Below are 21444 nucleotides of genomic sequence, written 5' to 3' on the forward strand. Positions count from 1 at the left end.
ACAATGTGCTAACATACACGCTTTACTTCACAATTTAATTTTCTATACGTCTTCTTTGAAATGTAATGTATTTTGTAAACTAGGACCGGAAATCTGTTGTTTGCTATGTCCAATTTTAGATTTACACAGTTGGAGGAAAAGCACCGTGGCTGAAAACTTGGAAAAATGGGAAAAGTAGCAGGCATTAAGACTTTATCCGCGCATCCGCTGGCGAGATAAGGAACCACAGAGATGTATCTGCATGTTTCACCCACGGAGCGGATTTCACGCTGACAATAATGTCGAAGGAGGAAAAAACGCAGATTTCCTCGCAATTCCATTGAAAGTAAATTTACTCATGGAGAGAGGAGCAAGTCGGGAGTCATGAGCACAGGTTTGTGTCGTGGGGGAGCTGAAAAAAATCTGCTTTGCAAGCGTATTTTGTGGCAATAAAAGTACATGTAATGTCTTTTAGTTTTATTCGTGATACTTTTTCAGAAAGAAATGGTCAATTTCCACGCTGTAGCTGTCGGTAGCACCACTCTATTTTTATCCAGCCAGAGTTAATCACAGTTTTTCTTAATAACAGCTTCCAAAAAGACATAAAGGTGAACTGTTCCGACCTCAGTTTGAGTGCTTTGTAAAAACTCAGTGAAAAACAGCAGTTTCTTTTTGTTATCTAAACCTCTGTTGCAGCTGGAGGGGGTTAAATCCTTTGTCTCAAAACATCTGTCCTGCTGCTCCTGAAATATGTCGGACTTAATATCAAGCTGCAGCCCAAACATTTCACGAAAAGCAGCAAACATGTCTCTGGATGAAAGTCTTTTCATTTTATTTGGGGGTTATACTTTTTAAACGTTTTAATAAATATGCCCGGCGTTGCCTTATAGAACTAAACATAACACCAGATTCCGTTTTAAAACATGCGAATTTAAAGTTGCTTCTTTAATAAATATGGTTGTGTGTCTTCCAGAGTGTAGTTTATGACTTTACATGCTGTTGTTGCATACGCTGACAGATTCGGCTCATAGATAAAACAGAAAGAAACAATAAAATTAAAAGTTGTGTATCCACACTCTTCTTACCAACACCGCCATCCATCGTGGGGTTTTTCTTAAGTTTGGGTGAAGCACTTCGCAAAGTGTACGCTTACTAACATGAAGTGTGCGCCGAATTGAAGGGTGGTTCTCGGTGATCAGAAAAAAATTCAATCACTATTTATTAGTAGTTATTACTGGTTGCAGTCACAGTGAATTAATGTTTTGCGATGTTTTTGAAGGGAATTTGGTTGGAGTCAGGCTTTCAGCTGCAACCGGAGAGCGGTTTTCGATCGTTGGCCTTTTCCGAAACATCCGCTCGATGACTCGACTTCTCGTGGTGTCGGCCAGCCAACAGTTTGAACCAATAGAGTGGAAAATATAGCCTACAATCCTAAACCAGAGGGTTTTTTTTAAAATTAACGACTATACTTTTTTTTTCTATTTTAACCTTTATTTAATCAGATTATTTCCTAATAGGATTAGGAATGCTAAGCAAGGATTTTTTTCAGGAAAACAAACTGTCATGAAGAAGAGTAGGAAATGCTCTTGAGTACACAGGTCTATCGACAAATAAGAATAAACTGTGACTTATTTAAGGAAAAATTGGACCAAGAAGAGATAATACAGTAAACGCCAAGGTTATTATAGTGAACTGATACAACATTAAACAACAACACTGAACATTTTCAATCAGAAATATAAACTGAACTGATAGAGAAATAAATAAAAGATTTCAGAATTATCAGAAAATGCAAACTATGCAAAGAAATCTGGTCCAGCCATACCAAATATGTCAGAAATTAAGCATGTTTGAATCAAATAATCTAGATTTGCTGCCACCTTCAAACATTAGCTACGTCAGTTCACACTCATGAGTAAATACTTTGTTATAACGGGGAAGATGGTGCAAAATAGTTGAAAATTACTCATTTCCTATCTTCGCCCTGTCAGTGACCTTGTGACCTGAGCTTGCCTGTGCTTACATTAGAGGAGGCATGGCTTTTGTGTCTGACACTCCCTCTCTTTCTAACACACAGGTGTAAAGAAGCCTCCATTAGCTCCCAAACCTAAACTCCCCGTCACTACCAAACCTTCACCCCCACCCGTCGCTCCCAAACCGGGACTCATTTGTCAGCCTTTGGCGGTCTCCCAGCCCTCCCCTTCCACTCTGAAGAGGGCAAAACCGGCTGTTGCCCCCAAACCATGCATCCCCAAATACTCTGTTGCCTCTTCTCCCCTGGTTTCACCCCCGCCGCCACCCAAGCCTGCTGAACTGCTTATCCCATCTCAGGAACAGCAGGAGGCTTTTGATGATGGCCTCAATCTTCTCAACTCCAAAAACGGGATATTATCTGAGGCTAGCAGACGTGAATCGGATTACATCATTCCCACCTGCTCCTGTGGGCTCCGGGACTGTGCACAGTGTCAGCCCCTGGAAAATGGGAGCACATCTGAGGCTGGGGGACATTCACACAAAGAGCTGTTAGAGAATGGCGTTTCCAAAGAGGGGTTCGTGGGGTCAAAGCCACGAAAGGGTGGAGAAAATCAAGAGGAAGATAAGGGTGAAAGTGTGCAGATTAGCAAAAAGCCCAGGGGTAAACCTCAGAGACAGAAACACCTTGATAGGGGACCGGTAAGCAAGGAGGTACAGAGGACTAAGGAGCAGGAAGTAACTTTAAAAAATCAGGAAAGCCCTGCTGCTGAGCTCGATGTCTCTAAAGTATCGACGGAGGCCCAAAACACACACTTGAAGTCAGCCTGTGATGTCATAGGTGGCATCATTGTCTTCTCAAGCATCTCTCCTCTTGAATTGCCTACAGAGTACTCTGAAAGCAGCAACACTGTCAGCAGAGTGTCTCCTACCCAGTCACACCCTGATCTGCAGGTCCCCGCTGCTCCTAGCAAGCCTCTCCCAGTCCCTCAGCCTCGTAAACTTAAAAAGCCGGCGTTGGTGAGGCAGGATGGTCTGGAGGGTGGTGCTCAGGAGCAGTTTGTGGAGGAGCAGAAACAAAGAACTGAGATGAAGGAAGCTGAGGGGAAACTAGCTGCTCTGTCTCTCAGTACAGAGAGCGAGGAGCTCAAACCGGATGCGTGTGATGACAGTTCACCCCCAAAAGACTCAGGTTTAGGAGACGATGAGGCTGACGCGCCTGTCCCGCCTCCTCGGCAAACCTCTCTGTCACCTCATCTCCACAGGTCATTTCGCATAAACCCCAATCTTAACAAAAACAACTCCCACTCCTTAGACCTACTCTCACAGCCCGACTCTGTCAGCCACAGTAAAGAGGGTGAGGCGCGCCGGACCGAGGAAGATGAGGAGGATGGGTACGGCGACTTTGAGCGGTACCCCATCAGTCATAGCCTCCCTAAACAGATCAAACTCAGCTGTCACCCTCCTCTGGCGAACGACAGGAAAGCCTTCTCCGCTGAGGAGGAACAGTCGCCGAGGGCACCGCCAAGAAAACCGCAGAGACACAGCCTGCCCGCACCTCCTCCACCCTCCATCTGCCCTCCTGCACCTCCACATGCTAACACCCCAATGAGGGAGCTGCCCGCTCCTCCTCAGGAGAAAACAAGCTGGCGCTTCTCGCGACCCTACGTGACCTTCTTCAGTCGACAGATCCCCACCAGGAGCAGCGTGCCGCCTAAGAGTCGAGCCCCGGTGCTGGGGGGCAAGCAGAGGGCGCAGTCTTTCTCTGCAGCTGACCTGGCAACCCGGGCCAACTCTCCAAAGAGGAGCCTCTCTTTCCGGAAGCTGCTGGAACTCCGGCTGTCAGTGAAGATGCTGCCAAAGCTGCTTGCCAAGGGAGGGCAGTCCCTGGACTGCACCAGCGTCGAGTCAAACCGGGGCAAGAGGAGCCTGGAGAGGCCCAGTAGCTGCATAGGGGAGGCTGATATTTGCGGAGAAGGCATAGAAGGCTTGGCGGAGTATGAGAACGTCCCGCTCTATGAGGAAATCCCGGAATACATGAATCTGCCGTTTCACAGTGCCAGGCTGGGCTGGCCTCATGACCCAGATGCAGCTGATGCAGACATCTACGAGGTGCAGGATCCATACCACAGATGTCAGGAACATGAGTATGAGAGGTACGCTGCTTTGTTAATCAATTTTTTCTCAGGTATTTGAGTTGATAGAAGCAGTTTAAGAGAGAGTCAGAAAGGTGGAGGGAGAAGGAGTCGGGGTGGTGACACAGTTGTTTTTCTGTTTATCTTTTTATCTCTTGTATACTGATTTTGTTGATAGCCAATCACTGCTGCCAATCTCAGTCTGCATGCTCTTTAAAAAGATATTTTAAATCTCAAGAGTCAGATTTTCCTGGTTCACTGGAGTTTAGGGATCAAACCCAAGCCACTGCAGAGGACTCGGACTCAGTACACACTCTAACAAGTGAGCCTCATGACCATTTATTTCTGATTCTGGTCATTTGGGGGATTTATTTTAGAAGGATTAAAGTAGGTTAATCCTCAGCAGTTTAGCTCTTCTAGCCCTCAGGAGGGCTGGTTAAGATCCTAAAGCACGGAGGATGAAAAGCTACTAATTTATCTTGTTATTCCTAATATCTTTGCTGTATTTATTCAGATGACAAAAACGTGGTTGTTTATAAATGATTAACAACAGAATGATATAGGGTTAGGGTTAATTTAATTATTAACCAGTGAAATCAGTACATGTATTGATTTCTTTGGTCAGTAATGTAAGGTCTCCAATTATAATACAAACTGTGTACTCCTGGATTCATATCTTTGCTTTCAATTTCAATTTACCTGCAGGCTGACGGCAGCACTTTGACACATTTAAACTCAGACTGCTGCCATCACAGTATTTTGTTTATATTTTTAAAAACTATCTATTTGTATTTTTACTCAATACAGGAATGATTAACAACACCCACAAAACATTTTAAATAAAACAGAATTTTCCATAAAATGCAGCAGCTCTGTTATGCTTTATGTCTGTGACATTTCTTTACTCCTAATTCTTCATCCTGTATTTAGCGGTGACTTGTACAAAAATCATGTTGTGGATACAGATTTTGGTGAAGTTACATACATGACATGTGAAATAAATGCAACCAGAGAACATAACATCTCATTCGTACTAGGATAGTGAAATTAACATAACATAGAGGAAAATCATAAGAATTGGGATTTAATACAATCTTTTTTTAAAACCGTAGAGATGCTAATAATCGCTGTGTGTGTGATGATGCTTGTGAAAAGTTTCATTCAGACTAGCTCAAGCGTTAACTACTTTCAGGACCTCCCCAAGGACATGCCCACGTGTTTTAGGTCCTGAACCTAAAAAATTTATAAATCTATTTACAGCTTTATAAAAACTTTATCAAGTCTTATCATGTTTGGAAAATGAATTCGTTGTAATTGTACAAAAACCGTACAAGAAATGGTTACACGGTTATATAAGATCAAATGTACATTATTGATGGGATATCAATATTTAATTGGAAAATATCAGTGCTGTCAGTGTTAATCTCGTTAAAATGACTTTAATGCCATAATTTATTTAACCGCATTAACACGGCAAATCTCCATTAGCGAGTTAACGTGGATCGCCCCGTGCGTTAACGCGTCAACGTGTTAGCGCCATGCAGCTCATCACATGCAGAAGTATGTGGTCTCAGACTAAAATTCTTATTAGTTTTTGTTTAACTGTGAAATATTAGGTTCACAATCACATTCAATAGAAAAGCAGAAAGTTCTAAGTATTTATCTCTATTGATTAAAATAATTTTTTTAATCCTCTTTTTTTCTATTAGCTCTTTTTTCCTCTCTTTCATCATCTTTCTGAAGTGATACTGCAGAGTAAAGATGTTTTATAGTGTGAGATAAGAAGGGCATCTTTATACCAGGAACAATGGCATGCTTTTCTTTGTCCATGTGGGAAAAAAGGACCTGCAAATTGATGTAGCGAGCTTTTATTACTGTCCTGTAATACCAGGTGAGCCACAGCTTCATTGCATGAACCGCCAGTGTGCAACAGGTTGGACAGGTGAAACGAGCGATTTGTGTTCAAGAGCATGTGAAAGTCAGCCTTTGAGGCAGTCAGACATTGAATTTGAATAGAGCATTGATGTGCAGCAGGTCAGGCTGTTTTCCTGTGGGTTATTTTCAGTGGCCAGGGCAGGAAATGTCTGAGAATCGCAGAAACGCCACACAGCTCTCTAGAACAGGGAAAATAAACCTCTAGCAACCACCAGCCTCCTTTCTCCTCCTCTGCCTGCCCGCCCTCGCACCATGTTTAGCCTCTTCTTAACCTCATCACTCCATTTTTCTCCTTTGCTTGGCTGAGTTTGTTCTCATGCTGAGTACATGCTAAATAATTTTCACACTCGTGGAAAAGCAGAGTTTGCAAAAAGAGCCACATAAGAGATGTTTTAAAGAGAAGTATTTATGTAATAAGAAGTATAAAAAATGAAAAAGGTAGACAAATATGGTACATGAATTATTTTGGAAAGATTAACAGCTAGGGAGTAGGGACTAAATTATGACAAAATGCCCTCGAGCAAGTTTGCAGTTCTGGACAAAACTTTACATGCACTCAGCATTGGTGTAAATGTCATGGTAATTTGGGCTTCTAGTTATTTATTTGAACTATTCTTTTTCCACAGTGGAATGTTAGTACAGTAAGCATCTTCAATGAATTTAAAAAACAAGAATTAGGTGCACAAGTTTGAATTTAATTTCGATTTTCTCTAATCAGCTTTTGGCATAATTCTGGTTGGATATTTCGCCACTCGTCTTGGTAAATTTTTCGTAGAGTTTGTTTAAGATGGTTGGTTTCCTGGCGCAAACCTGGCTTTTAAGGATATGCAAAACATTTTCAGTAGTGTTGAGGTTAAGGCTTTGGGAAAGCCTTTGTTTGTGGGATTGGTGTCCAGGTTTCCATTGTCTGGCTGTTGATCTGAGGTGAACTTAAATAATTTGGAAGTAGTCCTCCTTCTCCGTAATTCCATCCAGTGGAAATGTAGCTGGGTAATTATGTCATTGGCATCGGTGAGCCACTGTCAATATGTGACATATTGAAATCGCGTTTGAATTTCCGCTTGTTTTTTGCTTTCACTTTGCAATCGCGCGAACTGTGAACTGAGAGCGACGGTACTGATTGGTGAGTGACGATAATTTGCGCACCAATTCCTCTGACATCGTCTTATCAATCGTTAGCTTACTGTGCAAACATGAAAAGTGAAATCTCCCGCAGCAAGCTTAAACATGTGAGAGGTTGATCGCGCAGAGAATCGCTGAGCGTTATGTGAGTGCGTGTGTAAAAGCAGCAGGATATATATTTCAGTTCTGCTGAGCCAAATAAGACAGGTCAGGGTGAAGAAGTGACAGCCAAAGAAAAGCTTACCACAAAACGGAAAAGTTATGACAAATCAGACTATAAGGCAAAAAGAAAGTGCAACTTTATGGTTTCATGGACAAAAGAATTTCTGTGGCTGCAATATGACGAACTAAATAACCAGGGCTGCACATAAGTGGTTCGCAGGTGCGCATTTGCTGTCAAAATAAAAAACGCGCACAAGATGAGAAGTTGCAACGCGTGTTTGCGTACATAAGATTTTCTGGAGGAGGACAGACATTTGTTTAGAACTCTTAAAGATGTCGAAGAAGCTCCTTTAAGCAATTACTTTGGTGTTCCTCTACCTCCAAAGAAATGTCAGAAGGAGTCCGAACCACAAAAGAAGCGCGTATTCTCGGAAAAGTGGTTGCAGGAGGTGAGCTGGCTTCAAACAAATGATGAACGCACAGAGATGTGGTGCGGAATGTGCCGTGAAAATCCCACTCTAGCGGACAAAAACAGTGCCTTTTATATGGACGCAAACGCGCGTTGCAACTTCTTATCTGGTGCACGTCTTTTATTTTGACAGCGAATGCGCACATGCGGACCACTTATGTGCACCCGTGTAAATAACATAATGTTCTGCCGGGTGTGTTGTTGGTTAAAACATCAATCAAAAAAATTGCTCTCTTTTTTATTCGGGCTACTTAAATTTATTTTGGGCTACCAAAAACTGAAGAGTCCCTGCCCGAAGGGCTACCAGGGATTTTGAAATTTTGCGAGCCCTGTAACCTCTAGATCACAACCATTAAAATGACGACTGTAGGACAGGGTCCTCAGCATATATCATGTCATTGGGACCACATTTTCTAAAATGTGATTGCTTTTAGGGTGTCATTAGCCTTGATAACTTAGAAACTTCATGTGTTTTTAAAGGAAAAATCAGGATGAGCTGATTGTCATCTGTGAATAAATTGTGCTAATTGGTAAAATGCTCAACAATCTAGCTAGACATATATAAAAAAAAAACATAAAACAGGGGTCCCAGAATTGAGCCCTGTGGGACACCACAGGACAAAGTAATTAGAGTCTCCAACAGAGGCAATGAGCCTTTTATCTAAGCCCTTTATCCAGGCCTTGTGCCTGTTTCCTCTGTTCATACAGGTGATCATGTCAGGACACCTTAGCTAACGCTGAGGTAAACTGTTGTGAAAGTGGTCTTCTAAACAATTAAGATGTGCTCTGCGTCTTAATTCTGTCTGGTATGCAGAGCAGTCTGCCGGGTGTTTGTGTGTCAGAGAGGAAAAAAGAGGGAGCGAGTGAATCTGTAGTGTTTCCCAGGCATCCGAGCCTGTTAAGTTTATGTAAGTAGCCCCGGGCTGTAAACAAGTGGCGCTCTGTGCCTGACCCAGTATTCTGGAGCGCTCGACTACAGAGAAAGCATAAGGGAGAGAAAAGCAGACAAAGAAGGAGGTAGAGTCAGTGGGAATTGAAATTTAGGTAACAGAGACACATAGGAAAAGCAAGGAAGTGGGCAGAGTGGGCTATTCGTGGTGGGAGTGAAGGGAGATACCCATTTATTTTCATACCCCACACCCCAACGTCCACAAGACTCTGCACAAAGATTAGGATAGGAACTGACAGCAGGACATAGAGGATGAGACAAAATCAGGATGCTTTAAATCCTTCTGTTCTGAAGTCTCAGACAGGTTAATTCTACAGAAGAGACTGCGAGAGCCAGATCAAAACGTTAGCAGCACAAACACATGTTGCTGCTTGTGCTTGGCACACAGCGCTGTTTGTGGGAAGACCCGAGCCAGCATGTTGTTTCATTGATGGCCGTAGGGCTGATAAAAGTGCAATGAAGAGAAAGACAGGTCTCAAAAGTATAATCACTTTTCAAATGCACATTATGTACAGCTGGGTGTTATAGAGGTAGGTCCGGGCAATTAATCATCTCTAGTTTTGGCCAAAATGACTAAAAGGGAGTCTTAAGATAAAGTAAACTCTCAAGGTTTTGTAGTTGAAATCATGGAACAAGTATTACTCAGTTCTTTTTATCAGAGGACTGCTCAGGGAAACACCAGATTCTCCACGATACAATATTATCAAAGTACCTTACTCATAATAATATTATTTCAATTTTCAGCATTTTGCAGAGTGGAGTATTCCAATAATGTATCTTGTGATTTATCACCTTTTTCTAACTGAAAGTTATGTCCTCAAACTTGTTCACTATCTGTTTTATCCAATAAGATAAAGATTCTGTGAGTTTGTCAATCATACCAATACTGTCAATAAAACCTGCTATATGAAGGAGTCAGTCTGCAATTTAATATGGTCATGTTGGTAATTACATGCAATCTTTTTCTGATAATACAGTAATTAATTGTGATAAACTATTGAAAATCACATATTTCTTGCTGTGTACATAGCCAGAAATTCACATTTAACTATTACATTTATACTCAGTAACCTTCTTGTTCAATAGGTTGATTGTAGTCGTTTGAAGTCATTTTGCAACTGTTTGCAGAAGTGTTCCCTCTAATCAGGTGACCTGTGCAATTGTGAGTGTGCAACACGCTCAAAGCTCTGGGCAACCATTTAATCACTACAGGTTGCAATCAGTTGCAGAGTGTAAAAAAAATCACTACAATCACCAGGTAGCCAATATTTTTTTTTTGTAGATGCAAGGAGGTTGCTGTCCAATTTATGTTTGCTTTGATTTAGGAGGTGGCTTTCTCAAAAAGTGTTTCCAGTTATGTATGTTTTTGTGGCTCAGGGTTTTCTCAGGATGGTGGTGCAGGAGATTGGCTCTATGTTCATAGTATTCCCAGAGTATTTTCATTTTTTAATAAAATATTCAGATTTGGTGTCCATGTATCGATAAAATATCACAATACTATGCTGTATCGACTATGAACTAGTCTGATTTTGGGATTGTGCAATGGTTGGCTGTCAGCTTTGTTTCTCTGTTGCTTGCAGACGAGCGTTTGCCTGTGCAAGATTGGATTTGCATAAAAAAATTCCTAGTAAGGGGCGTAAAACTCCTTACTATATGACCATGTGTCTCCCACCACCTGCTCCACCTCTTTTTTTCATTTGAATTACATTTAAAGTCTAAGAAAGTCAACTGAACCCCCCCCCCCCCCCCCCCCCCCCCCAATTTTTACCAGTAATGCATATTTTTGGTAAATAATCAATTTTAAAAAACAACTAGTCACTCACATAGCTCCCAGTGGTTTGGTCCATTGCCCAGGTGTGGCTGTCTTATTTACTTCTCCCACACAGTAATATCACACTTGTTGTAATGAGACAATATTTCATTAGCTCTGTTATCCTTGTTACCAAATCTTATGCGCCAGTGCAGCCACATCTTACAACACATGGAGGCAGATTTGTGCAGTTTTCCAAGAGCTGTTGAGTTCTCTAAAGGAACAACTCAACCAGCTCTTTTACTGGATATAAGGAAAGGAGCTTCAGCGCTTCCTTTATTACCTCCTTATCAGAGGATACACTGGGCCTTTCTTTATGATGCTGAATATTTGTGCATCCAAACAACCAACATAGCGAACAAGTGGCACCGATGATAGAAGCCACTAGAAACAAATTATTCCAGCCTAATTGATGACATTTATGGCATTTGTTTTCTGTGCTGACTGATATGCTGCTCAGTGCTTTGCTGCCTGCTTTTAAATCAGATGTCAATCTGAACATAAACACAAGCTACATGTGATGTCTCTGATGTGTATCTGTTTCTACCCGTGCTGATGCTAGCATGACTAAAGCTAGCCAAGCAGCAGTAAATATGTGAAGTAAGGCAGAAGGATATACTCATCAAACAAACAGGATCATAAGAATATAAAACCACGAGCACTACAAATGTAACAGAAATATGTTGACATAAAATGGCATGTTATTTGAAATCTACACGAAACAATGACACAACTACTTCTTTTCAATTTTTTCAATTTATTTATTTTTTACCAATTGTCCAAATTAGTCTGTGATTGGCCTTAGTGTGACAGAAATCATATTTATATACAACTAAATATGACTCAGCAAACATGTTTTAAATGGATGATTCCTCACTTGATGACGAATGATCCATTTCCATATTTGCTGAGTCTTAAATTTGATGTCAGTGAACTTTTCAGTGGTTGGTGTTAAAAAAAAGCCCCCAAATCCCCTATGAGCAAGCACTTGGCGACAGTGGAGAGGAAAAACTCCCTCTTAATAGGGAGAAACCTCTGACAGAACCGGGCTCAGGAAGGGGTGGCCTTCTGTCTTGACCGAGAGGGGTTCAAATGTTCACTGACAATTTAGTTGTATATAAATATGATTTTTAGGACTTGATGTTGACACCAATTATGTGAAATTGGGGACGCGCACAGTTCCGCTTCTTCTTGTTCTTCTTCTTACTTGGCGGAATCTCTGGCAGGCTCTTGACTTCAGTCTTGAGTTCAGCCACCTTGACATTGAGCATTTTCTGTTTGTCTTGTAGACTTTGCAAAGATTCCTGTACAGAAAATGCAGCTGACTCTTCTTTTTCTATCTTCTGTTGTTCTGTGGTGTCTTTTTCTTTCTGAGGCTCCTGCAGAGACCTTGCAGTGGATGGCCGTGAGTCCTCTTTTTCCATCTTCTCCTGTTGTCCAGTCTCGTTTTCTTTCGGAAGCTCAAATTTGTGCATTTCATTTGCAGCAGTGGAATTTTGTTCTTTGTGCTGCTGTGGGATTTTAAGTGAGGAAGCTTTGGCCCCTTTCAGCTCTCGCTCCAGAGACTCTAGCTTCAAATCATGAAGGGCCTTGTTGGGGCAGAGCTGGGATTTCAGGTCACTGATTTCCAGGTTGAGTGTCTCCTGCTCCTGCCTATGTTTAACGGCCTGCTCTTCAAGCTGATTTTGAGCTGCTAGGAGCTGTTTCTGGAGCATCTCAATCTGCTCTTGCTGAATCCTACATTTGAGCTCAAATTCAGCCTCCTTAGAGGACTTCAGTCCTACAGAGTCAGTGTGTGAAGCCTCTGTGGTTGGAGTGGTAGACTCCACACACTGCTCTGTGGTAGGGTGGCTGATTTGGTCCTGCAGGGTAGCAATCACCTCATCCAATATGACCATAGCTTCATTGTCACTCACGAGAGTGTCTGTCTCACTGATGTCATAGGGCTTATTACTAGAAGCCTCTTCCAGCTGCTCTATGAGGCCTTTGATCGTTTCCTCGTGATTTTGCTCGTTCTCGTGAATTTCTTCACGAAGTTTGTTCACCTGAAGCTGGTGATAAGAGGCCCTCTTGTTTGCACCTACCATTTTACCGTAAAGGTCGTTCTGATGGTATTGGGAGGCTTCCAGTTGGTGTCTGAGAGCAGCAATCTCGTGCCAGGGATTAAACGGGGGTCTAAATGTGGGAATGGGTTGATATTCCCAAGTCCCTCCATTAGGCACAGGGTTTGGTCTGCTGGGGTTCTTCCCATTTCTCTCTCTCTCCATGTCCTCCTTTGCATTTGAAATGGGGAGCATTTCTTCATTTTTTGGGTTTGCTCCATCAGCCGTGCTGTTTTGAGCTTCAAGAAGAGCCCGGGCATATGCCCGAGTAATTGGTCTTCTTGGTTCTTCAGCCACTCTTTTCTGTTTTTGCTTTTTTTGTTTCTTTGGTTTCACAACCGTTTCCTTTGGTGGTTGTGCCACAGGAGACTTTTTAGTATTTGGTTGTGCGGCTTTATCAACCTCAGGTTTTGGTGTGATGACCATTTCTATTTTTGCTTCTGCCATTGTAGATGCGTCAGCGTGTGCGTGTGCGTTTCTCTGCGTCCGCCTTGTCTTTGTTTTAACAACCAGGTTGCTTTGTGTTTCTGCCATCCGAGATCCACTAAAGTCGGTTGAACGTCTCCCCTATTTATAGGGTTTTCCAGTAGAATGTGCACTGTGACATCACAGGCTGTTCCTGTGATGCGCTGTTCCTTTGAAGTGCCATGATTGGAACAATTCAAAATAAAATGCCCACAAACCTAATGTAAAGGAAAGGCTTTTATTTTGTAGCACATACTGAATTAACACTATAAAAGCTACTCTACAGGAATTGCAGTAAAAAATAAAACAAAAGCAAAATATGTTTTTTAAATGGTTGTTAAAAAAACTAACCAAAGTAGAAGACAACTGTTTAGTGGAAAGTATTCGACATTCTAGAGATTCTCAGGCATAATAACTTCTTTCATAATTTAAACAAGGACAGGTAGAAAACGTTCATATTTAGTGAAAGATATTTATTAACATTATCCAATGAGAGTTACTGAATGTCTGTAGGCAGTGAGATCTTGGTGGTTGATGAGGCGACAGAATGTCATCTATGTTTTGTTTTAAATTCAGTTTCAATGCTGAATCTAAGAAACAACAGACTGCAGAGGGAGACTTTAATAGAGGTTTACTAACTCTTACTATCATATACATTGTGGAAAAATCTGTCTTTATTTAGCATAATATATTTGTTATAAGCACTAAATATGTTTTATGATTAACTGATGAACACTAACGTACCAAGCTGAAAATTCTGCTCACCAGTCAGCAGCTTATATTCACAAAAAACGGATAAATCTGCGATCCATGCAACTTAAAACTACTGATGCATTTTATACCATAATCTGTTAATATGCAAATATGGAAAAATTATGCAGTTGTTTTCTTGTATTAACTCATCTGTAAATAAAATAAATTAACAGTATTAACCCCTGGAGGATCTTAGAAAAATGCATACGCTATCGGACCTAGAGCCACAAATCGACCACGCCCAAAAAGTGCTATAAAAAATTTATATATTAATATTTTATTCCACTTTAAATTAGCCAATCTTTTAAAACTACTTCTCCCTGAACTATCCATGTAAAGTTTTAATTATATTTCGGGGGTTTTAACCCTTTTAATCGCAGTTTAATTACATGTGCGCACCGTTTTTTTTAGCCCCCCGAAACAAAACGAAATATTTAAAAAAAAAAAACATTTGAAGTAATATTTGATTGTTATTATAATTAGGCCTTTAGATGGACTAAAGATTGGCACCAACCTTAATTTCGATCGCCTTTTATTTTTTTTTTTCCGGACCAGAAAATGGTCTCCAGGCGGCAAATGCTCCTCCTCTAGGCCGGAATCGGTGCATGCTCCCGGGTTGACTCGCGACGATGACCGGGGCATGTTGCGTCGGACCCCTTTTTCCAACACACACATCCGGTACCACGTCACAACAAATACGTCATTTCCTGTTGATTAAACAAAAAAAAAAATCCAACCTCAAACGGTCCTGGGGCCGAAAATTGTCCCGCCCGATCAGCGGGCGAAGCCGCTGCAGCACGCCGGAAATGACGCTTCATTCCCCGCAGGTCTCTTTAAGCAGCCCGCTGTTTTCCAGCCCCGGGTCAAATGTGGAGCAAGGGCGCCACCCGGTGGACAAATAAAAAAATTACAACTCTAAGGCCAGTACTGCAAGCGGAAGCGGAAGCATTACCGATCACGATCGATTTGACCGTAATTTTTTTGCCGTGAAAAATAGCGTTTATAATGGGTTTCAATGGGGCACAAATCGACCACTAGGTCCGATAGCGTAAGTTTATCGATAGCTTAGCCACTGAAGCTAATTTCCGGAAGTCATACTGAAATTTTAACAGTAAATGTGACCGAACTTTTTTTTGCAGACTTTCGCTATATTCCATTCAACACTGTGCAAATGGCAGGTAATCAAAATTTGAAAATAGCCACAAATCGACCCAAGACCCTCCAGGGGTTAAAATGATCAAAGTGCAGTGGGATTTATTGTGGTGTATTAGTGTGTCTGTGAAGGTCTTTGACCTGGAGAAGACCTCCAGACCTAGTAGTTGGTTGTTTTATTCTTTTTTTTGTGGACACATTTTTTGGCGTCCCCTCATTTTCAATTCCTACCTAACCGCTGTCTGCATGACTACCCAAAATATTGTCTAATTGTATTCATCAGTATTTTCCGTTATACCAAACCTCTGAAGAAGTGTCGGTCTTGACTCACATACTTCTATGAGTAAATATGCGTGTTAAATTTGTCTAGGCCCCCTTATTGCACAAGGCTTCCTTAATCTTTATTTATCCAAGGAGGGTTTTTCTGAACTCACACACCACTCTGTAGCCCTGCCCTGCTTCCCTTTCACAGATTTAAACATTCCCTGTTAAGAAAGGCTAAATTAATCTCTGTCTGTCTGTGTTTGGGCGAATAGCGGCTGCCTCATCCAGGAAGTCCACTCTGAGGAGGAGGAGATCCACAGCTCAGATGACGAGGACAACAGCTCCACCTCTAGCAAGGAGCACTTGGACGAGGCAGACAGACAGGTACTATAATGAAACTCCGTCTGTAACATCAGGGGAATTCAGACAATAAAATGACTCAATGTGAGCAATAAAGTAATTAGGGTTGAATTTAAACTGAAACTTCTCCCAGTACCTGATGACTGATCATTTCCATGCATGTTACTCTGATACCACAATCCATAAACATTTATAATATTTACTTACCATCATGCCTCATGCTTTCACCAGTGTAATTATTATAATGAACATCCAGTCAAACGTCTTGGTTCTCAAATTCTTCCAGCAGAGTGTCTTTGCAGCTATGAAAGGCTCTAAACACTTATTTTCAGCCATTTTTTTTCCTTCTCTTGCTTCTGTATGACGTTAAAGAGAGTGGATATGCCTAATCTGGTCATATTTATGAGGGGTAGCCAATCAGAAGAAATGTGGGGTAAAGGGGGAGGGGCTGAAAAGCTTGTTTCAGAACTTAAGAACTGTGTCACAGCTCAGTAATAGAGAAAGGAGGATGATTTTAAAATACTAGTCATGCAAAGCTACTGTAGTAGATTCCAGGAAATGAAATATACTAATAAATATAATACATCAATTAATGTTAACATAAAGTTCACCTTTAAAAAACTATAAAGAATAATATATATTCTTTATATTATAACAATATATAATAATTTCTATGTTGAAATCTCCAATGCAATCCAAGAAACAAATATGGAGTTTGAAAGTAGTGTAAGAGGTCCCATTTTAATGTCTTCAAACTATAGCTTGGTTATGTCGAAATCATAATATTGAGATCAGGATTAATCATTAACTCACAGATTAAGATTTTTTTTTAATCTGTTGACCCAAATGAATAAATGAATATGAATGTGATAGGAAAACACAACGGTCCACTCAGGAGTTGAGTATAGGTTAAAGCCTCGTTTATACTTTCGCCTCAGAGTAACATAAATGTCATCATTAGAGGGTGAGCGTCTGTGTGCCCGCTTGTTTTCATGACCACGTGGACTCGTCTGGAGAACTTACATTACAGTGCACCAGCTATGACTGCAGCCCAGGAGGAGGACTTGGAGTAGATTTTCAGGGAAGTATAACAGGAATCACTACTCAGCTGGTGGTCTCTAGCTGACCATGTCTATAATGAAATATAATGAATGCAGTCCTAATGCAGTTAGAAAAATGTCTGATTCAAGTGGAAGATTTCCTTGTTTACTTTCAATCAAACATTGACATGTGACTCCTTGTTATTCAAGGAGCGGGTGAAGCTACTGTGACTTATAGACTATATATAAAAGATGTGACTGCACAAAGTCACCTATTAGTACTTTAAAGTGGACAGGAGTCACTATATGTATTGAGAAACAAAAAAAACACCTTTGTGTTACAAAAAAAATACAATCCACAATCTGCACTGTAACTTGGAGATTATTTTCTCCTTCACTTACAGTTGGGCTTCATTTTTCCTCAATTCTATTATGACTTTATCTACTCAGTGAGATAATGTTTCCAACAAGTGTGGCATCTCTTCCTCGGAGGGTATGGCTTTTTTTTTGGGGGGGGGGGGGGGGGGGGTCCTACGTTGAATACATCAGTCTGTTTTCCCTGTGGACATCATGATGGATATCAAGATTCCCGATCGTGCTTCGCTAAGAAACTGTTTGTTCTGTGATGCGCATGTTGTAAACTGTTAGGTTGTAAACTCTTTGGATAGACCATTTTATTGCATGAAATAATGCTGATCTCTTCCGTGGACATCTGCTGATCCACAGAGGTCCACAGTCTTGACTTCAGCTTGTTGTTTTGGTCAATCAGACCCCCCCTATGAGCAAACACCTGGCAACAGTGGGAAGGAAAAACTCTCTTTTAACAGTAGGAAACCTCCAGCAGAACCAGGCTCAGGCAGGGGCTGGCATCTGCCAAAACCAGTTGGGAATGAGGGGAGAAAGACAGGACAGAGTCCTCAAGTGCTTTACAAAAGTGAACATTAAGAGTAACAGGTGGATTTTTCTGTTTCAGTGCAGCTAGCAAAAAAAAAAAACAAAAACAACCCTTTTTGCTAAAAAGACAGAGAGTGGCAGTGGACAGTATATGCTTCTTATTACCATAAAAGTCATTGTTGCATAAAATGACTTTTATGTTAATTTTATGGCAGCAAAAAGTGGCCGCCTTAGACTGCTTTTTAGCTTTAGTGTTGTGGTTTTCTACTGTGTTACCAGTTCTGTTATTAGTTAGCTAGCATAAACTATAAGCTATAAACAGTAATTTAGAGCAAGGCTCCATGGTGAAAATTAGCCTTTATACATGTAGTGCTTCATGTCCACTTGAACGATTTGGTGTTCGCCCCACATCACGAGTCAGGGGTGAGTCTCAGAGGGGACATGCTCATTCAGAAGCTACTTCTACTAATTCCTCTTTAGACCTAGAGGCTCCATCCCTCTTTTATATACAGTCTGTGGCCCGAGCCACAATAGTCACATTAATGGTGACTATCACCTATAGCAAGATTACTAAGACTCCACTATTTGTAGTTTTTAGACACTTGAAGAGGTTAAAACAAGAAAAACAGAGAAATGTTATTTTTAGTCTCATTCCCAACCACACTAATCGGAAACCATAGTCTTAAAGTGGCTGTTTTTATTCACACTTAGTGGAAAATGCTACAGAATTATTACAAGGGCTGAAGTGAGCATATTTCCAGGGAAACATCTATGGAAAAACATCTCCAAGCGCTCTTAAAATATGATGTCAGCATGTGAAGCTGGCAGATCATTTACAGGTCACAACGGACGACTCGTATCTCTCCCGGTGACTCAACTGTTACCGCAGCAGCTGGAGGCTATGTGCTCACATGCATCCTGCCGAGTGTGTTTGTTGCCTTTAAAAGCTTTTCAGAAGTGGGTGTGTTTGTGTGTTGAAAGTGGGGGATGTTGAGCAAACACAGAAGGGCTACAGGTTCAGGAATAGCTCCCTCAATGGCTGAAAGAGTCAATACTGTCAGCACCTGTGTCTGATGGCTCTCAGAGCGCCGGGGTATCACAAATACAGGCTCCGATAGGACCAGTCGGCCATTTCGGTCAAGCAGGGGCCAAGGCCGGCGTCCAAATTAAGTCAAAGAGAGTCCCCCCTCCCCCTTTCCCATTCAACAGCACACTGTTGGAGAGAGATGGGGAGAGGAGACAGGCAGAGAGGAGGGAAAGGTTCCTGCTTTATGTTGTTTGAAAGAACCTTAATGGTCTTTAAACACCAGCACCGGTGATCATGGTGATTTGCAGCGAACCTGTGAGTTAACTTTAAACTGTTTTGGCGCCGGCGTCTCCCTGGCACCGTCCTGACCGTCTGTGTTTTGTCTTTTTTTGTGAAACTTTAGCAAGAAGACGAGATGAAGAGGAAGAAGGTGGTGCACATCGCCCAGGAGATCATGAGCTCGGAGAAAGTGTAAGTGCTTCAGTCACGAGGTAGCATCTGTACTGTAATCCGTGGCTGTCTAACGGACGTGTTTCTCTCTTTTATCAGGTTTGTGGATGTCCTGAAGCTTCTGCACATAGTAAGTGTCTTGTTCAGTCAAGACTTTTATTAAAGGAGGATTTCCATGACTTAATTTAGCAGCCAGAGCAAAGAGAGTGCCCAGCATAATAAGCAGCACTGTATGTTTTGGTGCTGGCACTGTGCTGTAACTGTCTTGAGTGGTGATCAAAGCCTTTTCCCTAGGATGGATTTGAATTAGTGGGCCCTTGACTGCAGTTGTCTTTGCTCGAGTGCCCTGGCTGAGTTGATTAATGCAGTTACAATCTACAGCTGAGGCTTTTAAAGTTGCTGCAACGGAGTGTTTCTGGTTTTCTGGGGGGCCGTGGTGGGCAGATAAATGCATGGCCACAAGGTGGGGGAGGAGGTGCTTTGATCAGATCCATTACAGAGATGCACTGAGAGAAGAGTGTAGGCACAAGAAAAAGAATGAGCTGTGGGCTGTGGAGTTTGCCTGGTGGCTCGTTTAGTCTGTTTGACATATTTTGGGAGAGTTGTCCTGCAGACATTTGTGTGTGATGGCCCAGTGATTTTTTTGAATATTGCAATTAACTGCAGTTATGCTGCTAACAAATCTGCTGACTATTACTGATTTGAACTATAAAGCATCGATAGAAAGAGAAATCTTTCATGTGGAGGAGGATCATCACACGTGATGAGTGTCAGGTTTGATGTGGAGAGGAAGAAAAGGATGGAAACCTCAAGCTGAATATTCAACAAAAGAAGAGCCTTTTGTTGTGGCTGATGAAAAGTTCAAAATGAAACACAAAAGTCCAACAAAATCCAAAGAAGATGAGACAAAAAGGCGTTTCAACAAAAGGAAGGCGGGATTATTTATACTAACAGGAAGGGAGTGAGAGGCAGGTGAAAGTAATTAACCAATGAGGGCGAAACAGATGGTCACAAAAGAGGAAGTAAAAGCAAAAACAAGACTTGAAAGAAAACCAACTACCTAAGTAAAACAGGAAGAGAACAATCAACCAAAAAAACAAATACTGAGTGAAAATGGAGACAATCGGGAACCGATGAGAAGAAAAACAAAGAGGAGAGTGACATTTAAAAAAATCCAAACAGAATCCAAAAACACAAACTACAAGAATCAAAACTTCAAAACAACAGTGAAATCCGGAGTTCGGTTTCTAGCTACAACCTGGGTTAGTCCTTACTGTACTGTACTGAAGATGGTGATTCAGCCCAGGAGTGCAGCCATCGTACTGCAACCTCTGGGGGCTTCTGAGGGATAACATCAGGCGCAAATAACCTCAACTGTGGCGCTTATCACCGTGCACCAGTGCACACCTCATGGAAAACTAGCAGCCACACCAACACAATATTTGCTTTGCTCACCAGAGCTGGCTGCCTGCGACTGCCCTCTTCCTGGTGTTTTTGCCAGTGTATTAAATCCCTGTTAAAAAAGAGAGTGAAGAACCAGGCAGATGTTATGACTTAATACAGATTTACCCACTCACCTCACACCAGTCCACTCATAAGCACTCATGAGGGCAGTAATAAAATGATTTATTACTGTATTTGACCTTAGTTTGGCTCATTGAGTGTTGCTGATTAATTTTCTGTCAGCTGATTTATCGATTGTTCAACTTTCAGCTCAGACGTTTAGACAGAAAAGCTGTGCCTTTGTTTAAGTTTAGTCCAAGGACGGACTGCAGCAGGCGTTGTTCCCAGGGGGAATCCCAGGTGAGCGGGTTCAGATGACCCACGCCGAGGGCCCACCTGTCTTTCCGCCTCAGACATGGCTTTAGTGAAACCGCCGTGGGATTAGTAGAAAACGCCGCCCTGTGGCTGACGGGGGAGGGCGAGGTGCAGACCTCTGTCCAAGAAAGGAGGTCAGATCGCATTCTTCCCTCTCCGCGGCCAGCCCGGGCGCGCAGCAGCTGCTTCCTCAGGCCACAGAGGCGACCTCCAGACACGCACATGCCTCAGATAATCCTCAGTGTGTGTGTGTGTGTGCAGGTAGGTGCGTGGGCTCATGAGTGTACTGCATATTTGTGGTATGTTCATCCAGTTGTTTAATTTTTTAATTCTTTTTTTTTTTTGTTTCTCCCCAGTCGACCTCTGTCTTTGTTTTAACTGCAGGTTGTCGATTTACCTGTAGGACCAGAGATTTTCATTCCCCATTTGTTAGATCCTCATGTCCTGCTAGGAACCGCTTTAAAATATACAATAACAACATATGTAGGTGTTTTATATGTGCGATAATAAGGTTTTAGTTTAAGTGTTTCAACTCTATCTAGCTTTTTGAGTTAGGTTCAGAGAGGTTCATTATCTGTCTAATCTGT

At 41.8% G+C, this 21444-nt stretch overlaps 1 protein-coding gene across 1 annotated transcript in view; it reads left to right on the forward strand.

The window, feature by feature from the left end:
- Positions 1-103: 103 nt before the first annotated feature.
- The window catches only part of fgd6 (FYVE, RhoGEF and PH domain containing 6), a 33857-nt gene continuing 12516 nt past the window's right edge, over positions 104-21444 (forward strand). The window contains exons 1-5 of the mRNA XM_080887491.1: positions 104-373; positions 2057-4106; positions 15541-15652; positions 18993-19060; positions 19139-19169. Coding sequence (XP_080743617.1) covers positions 364-373; positions 2057-4106; positions 15541-15652; positions 18993-19060; positions 19139-19169 — 2271 coding nt within the window. The 5' untranslated portion in view covers positions 104-363. The remainder of the gene's footprint in view (positions 374-2056; positions 4107-15540; positions 15653-18992; positions 19061-19138; positions 19170-21444) is intronic.

This window comes from Rhamphochromis sp. 'chilingali', assembly GCF_963969265.1.
Source record: "Rhamphochromis sp. 'chilingali' genome assembly, chromosome: 7".
In the NCBI taxonomy this organism is placed as follows: domain Eukaryota; kingdom Metazoa; phylum Chordata; class Actinopteri; order Cichliformes; family Cichlidae; genus Rhamphochromis; species Rhamphochromis sp. 'chilingali'.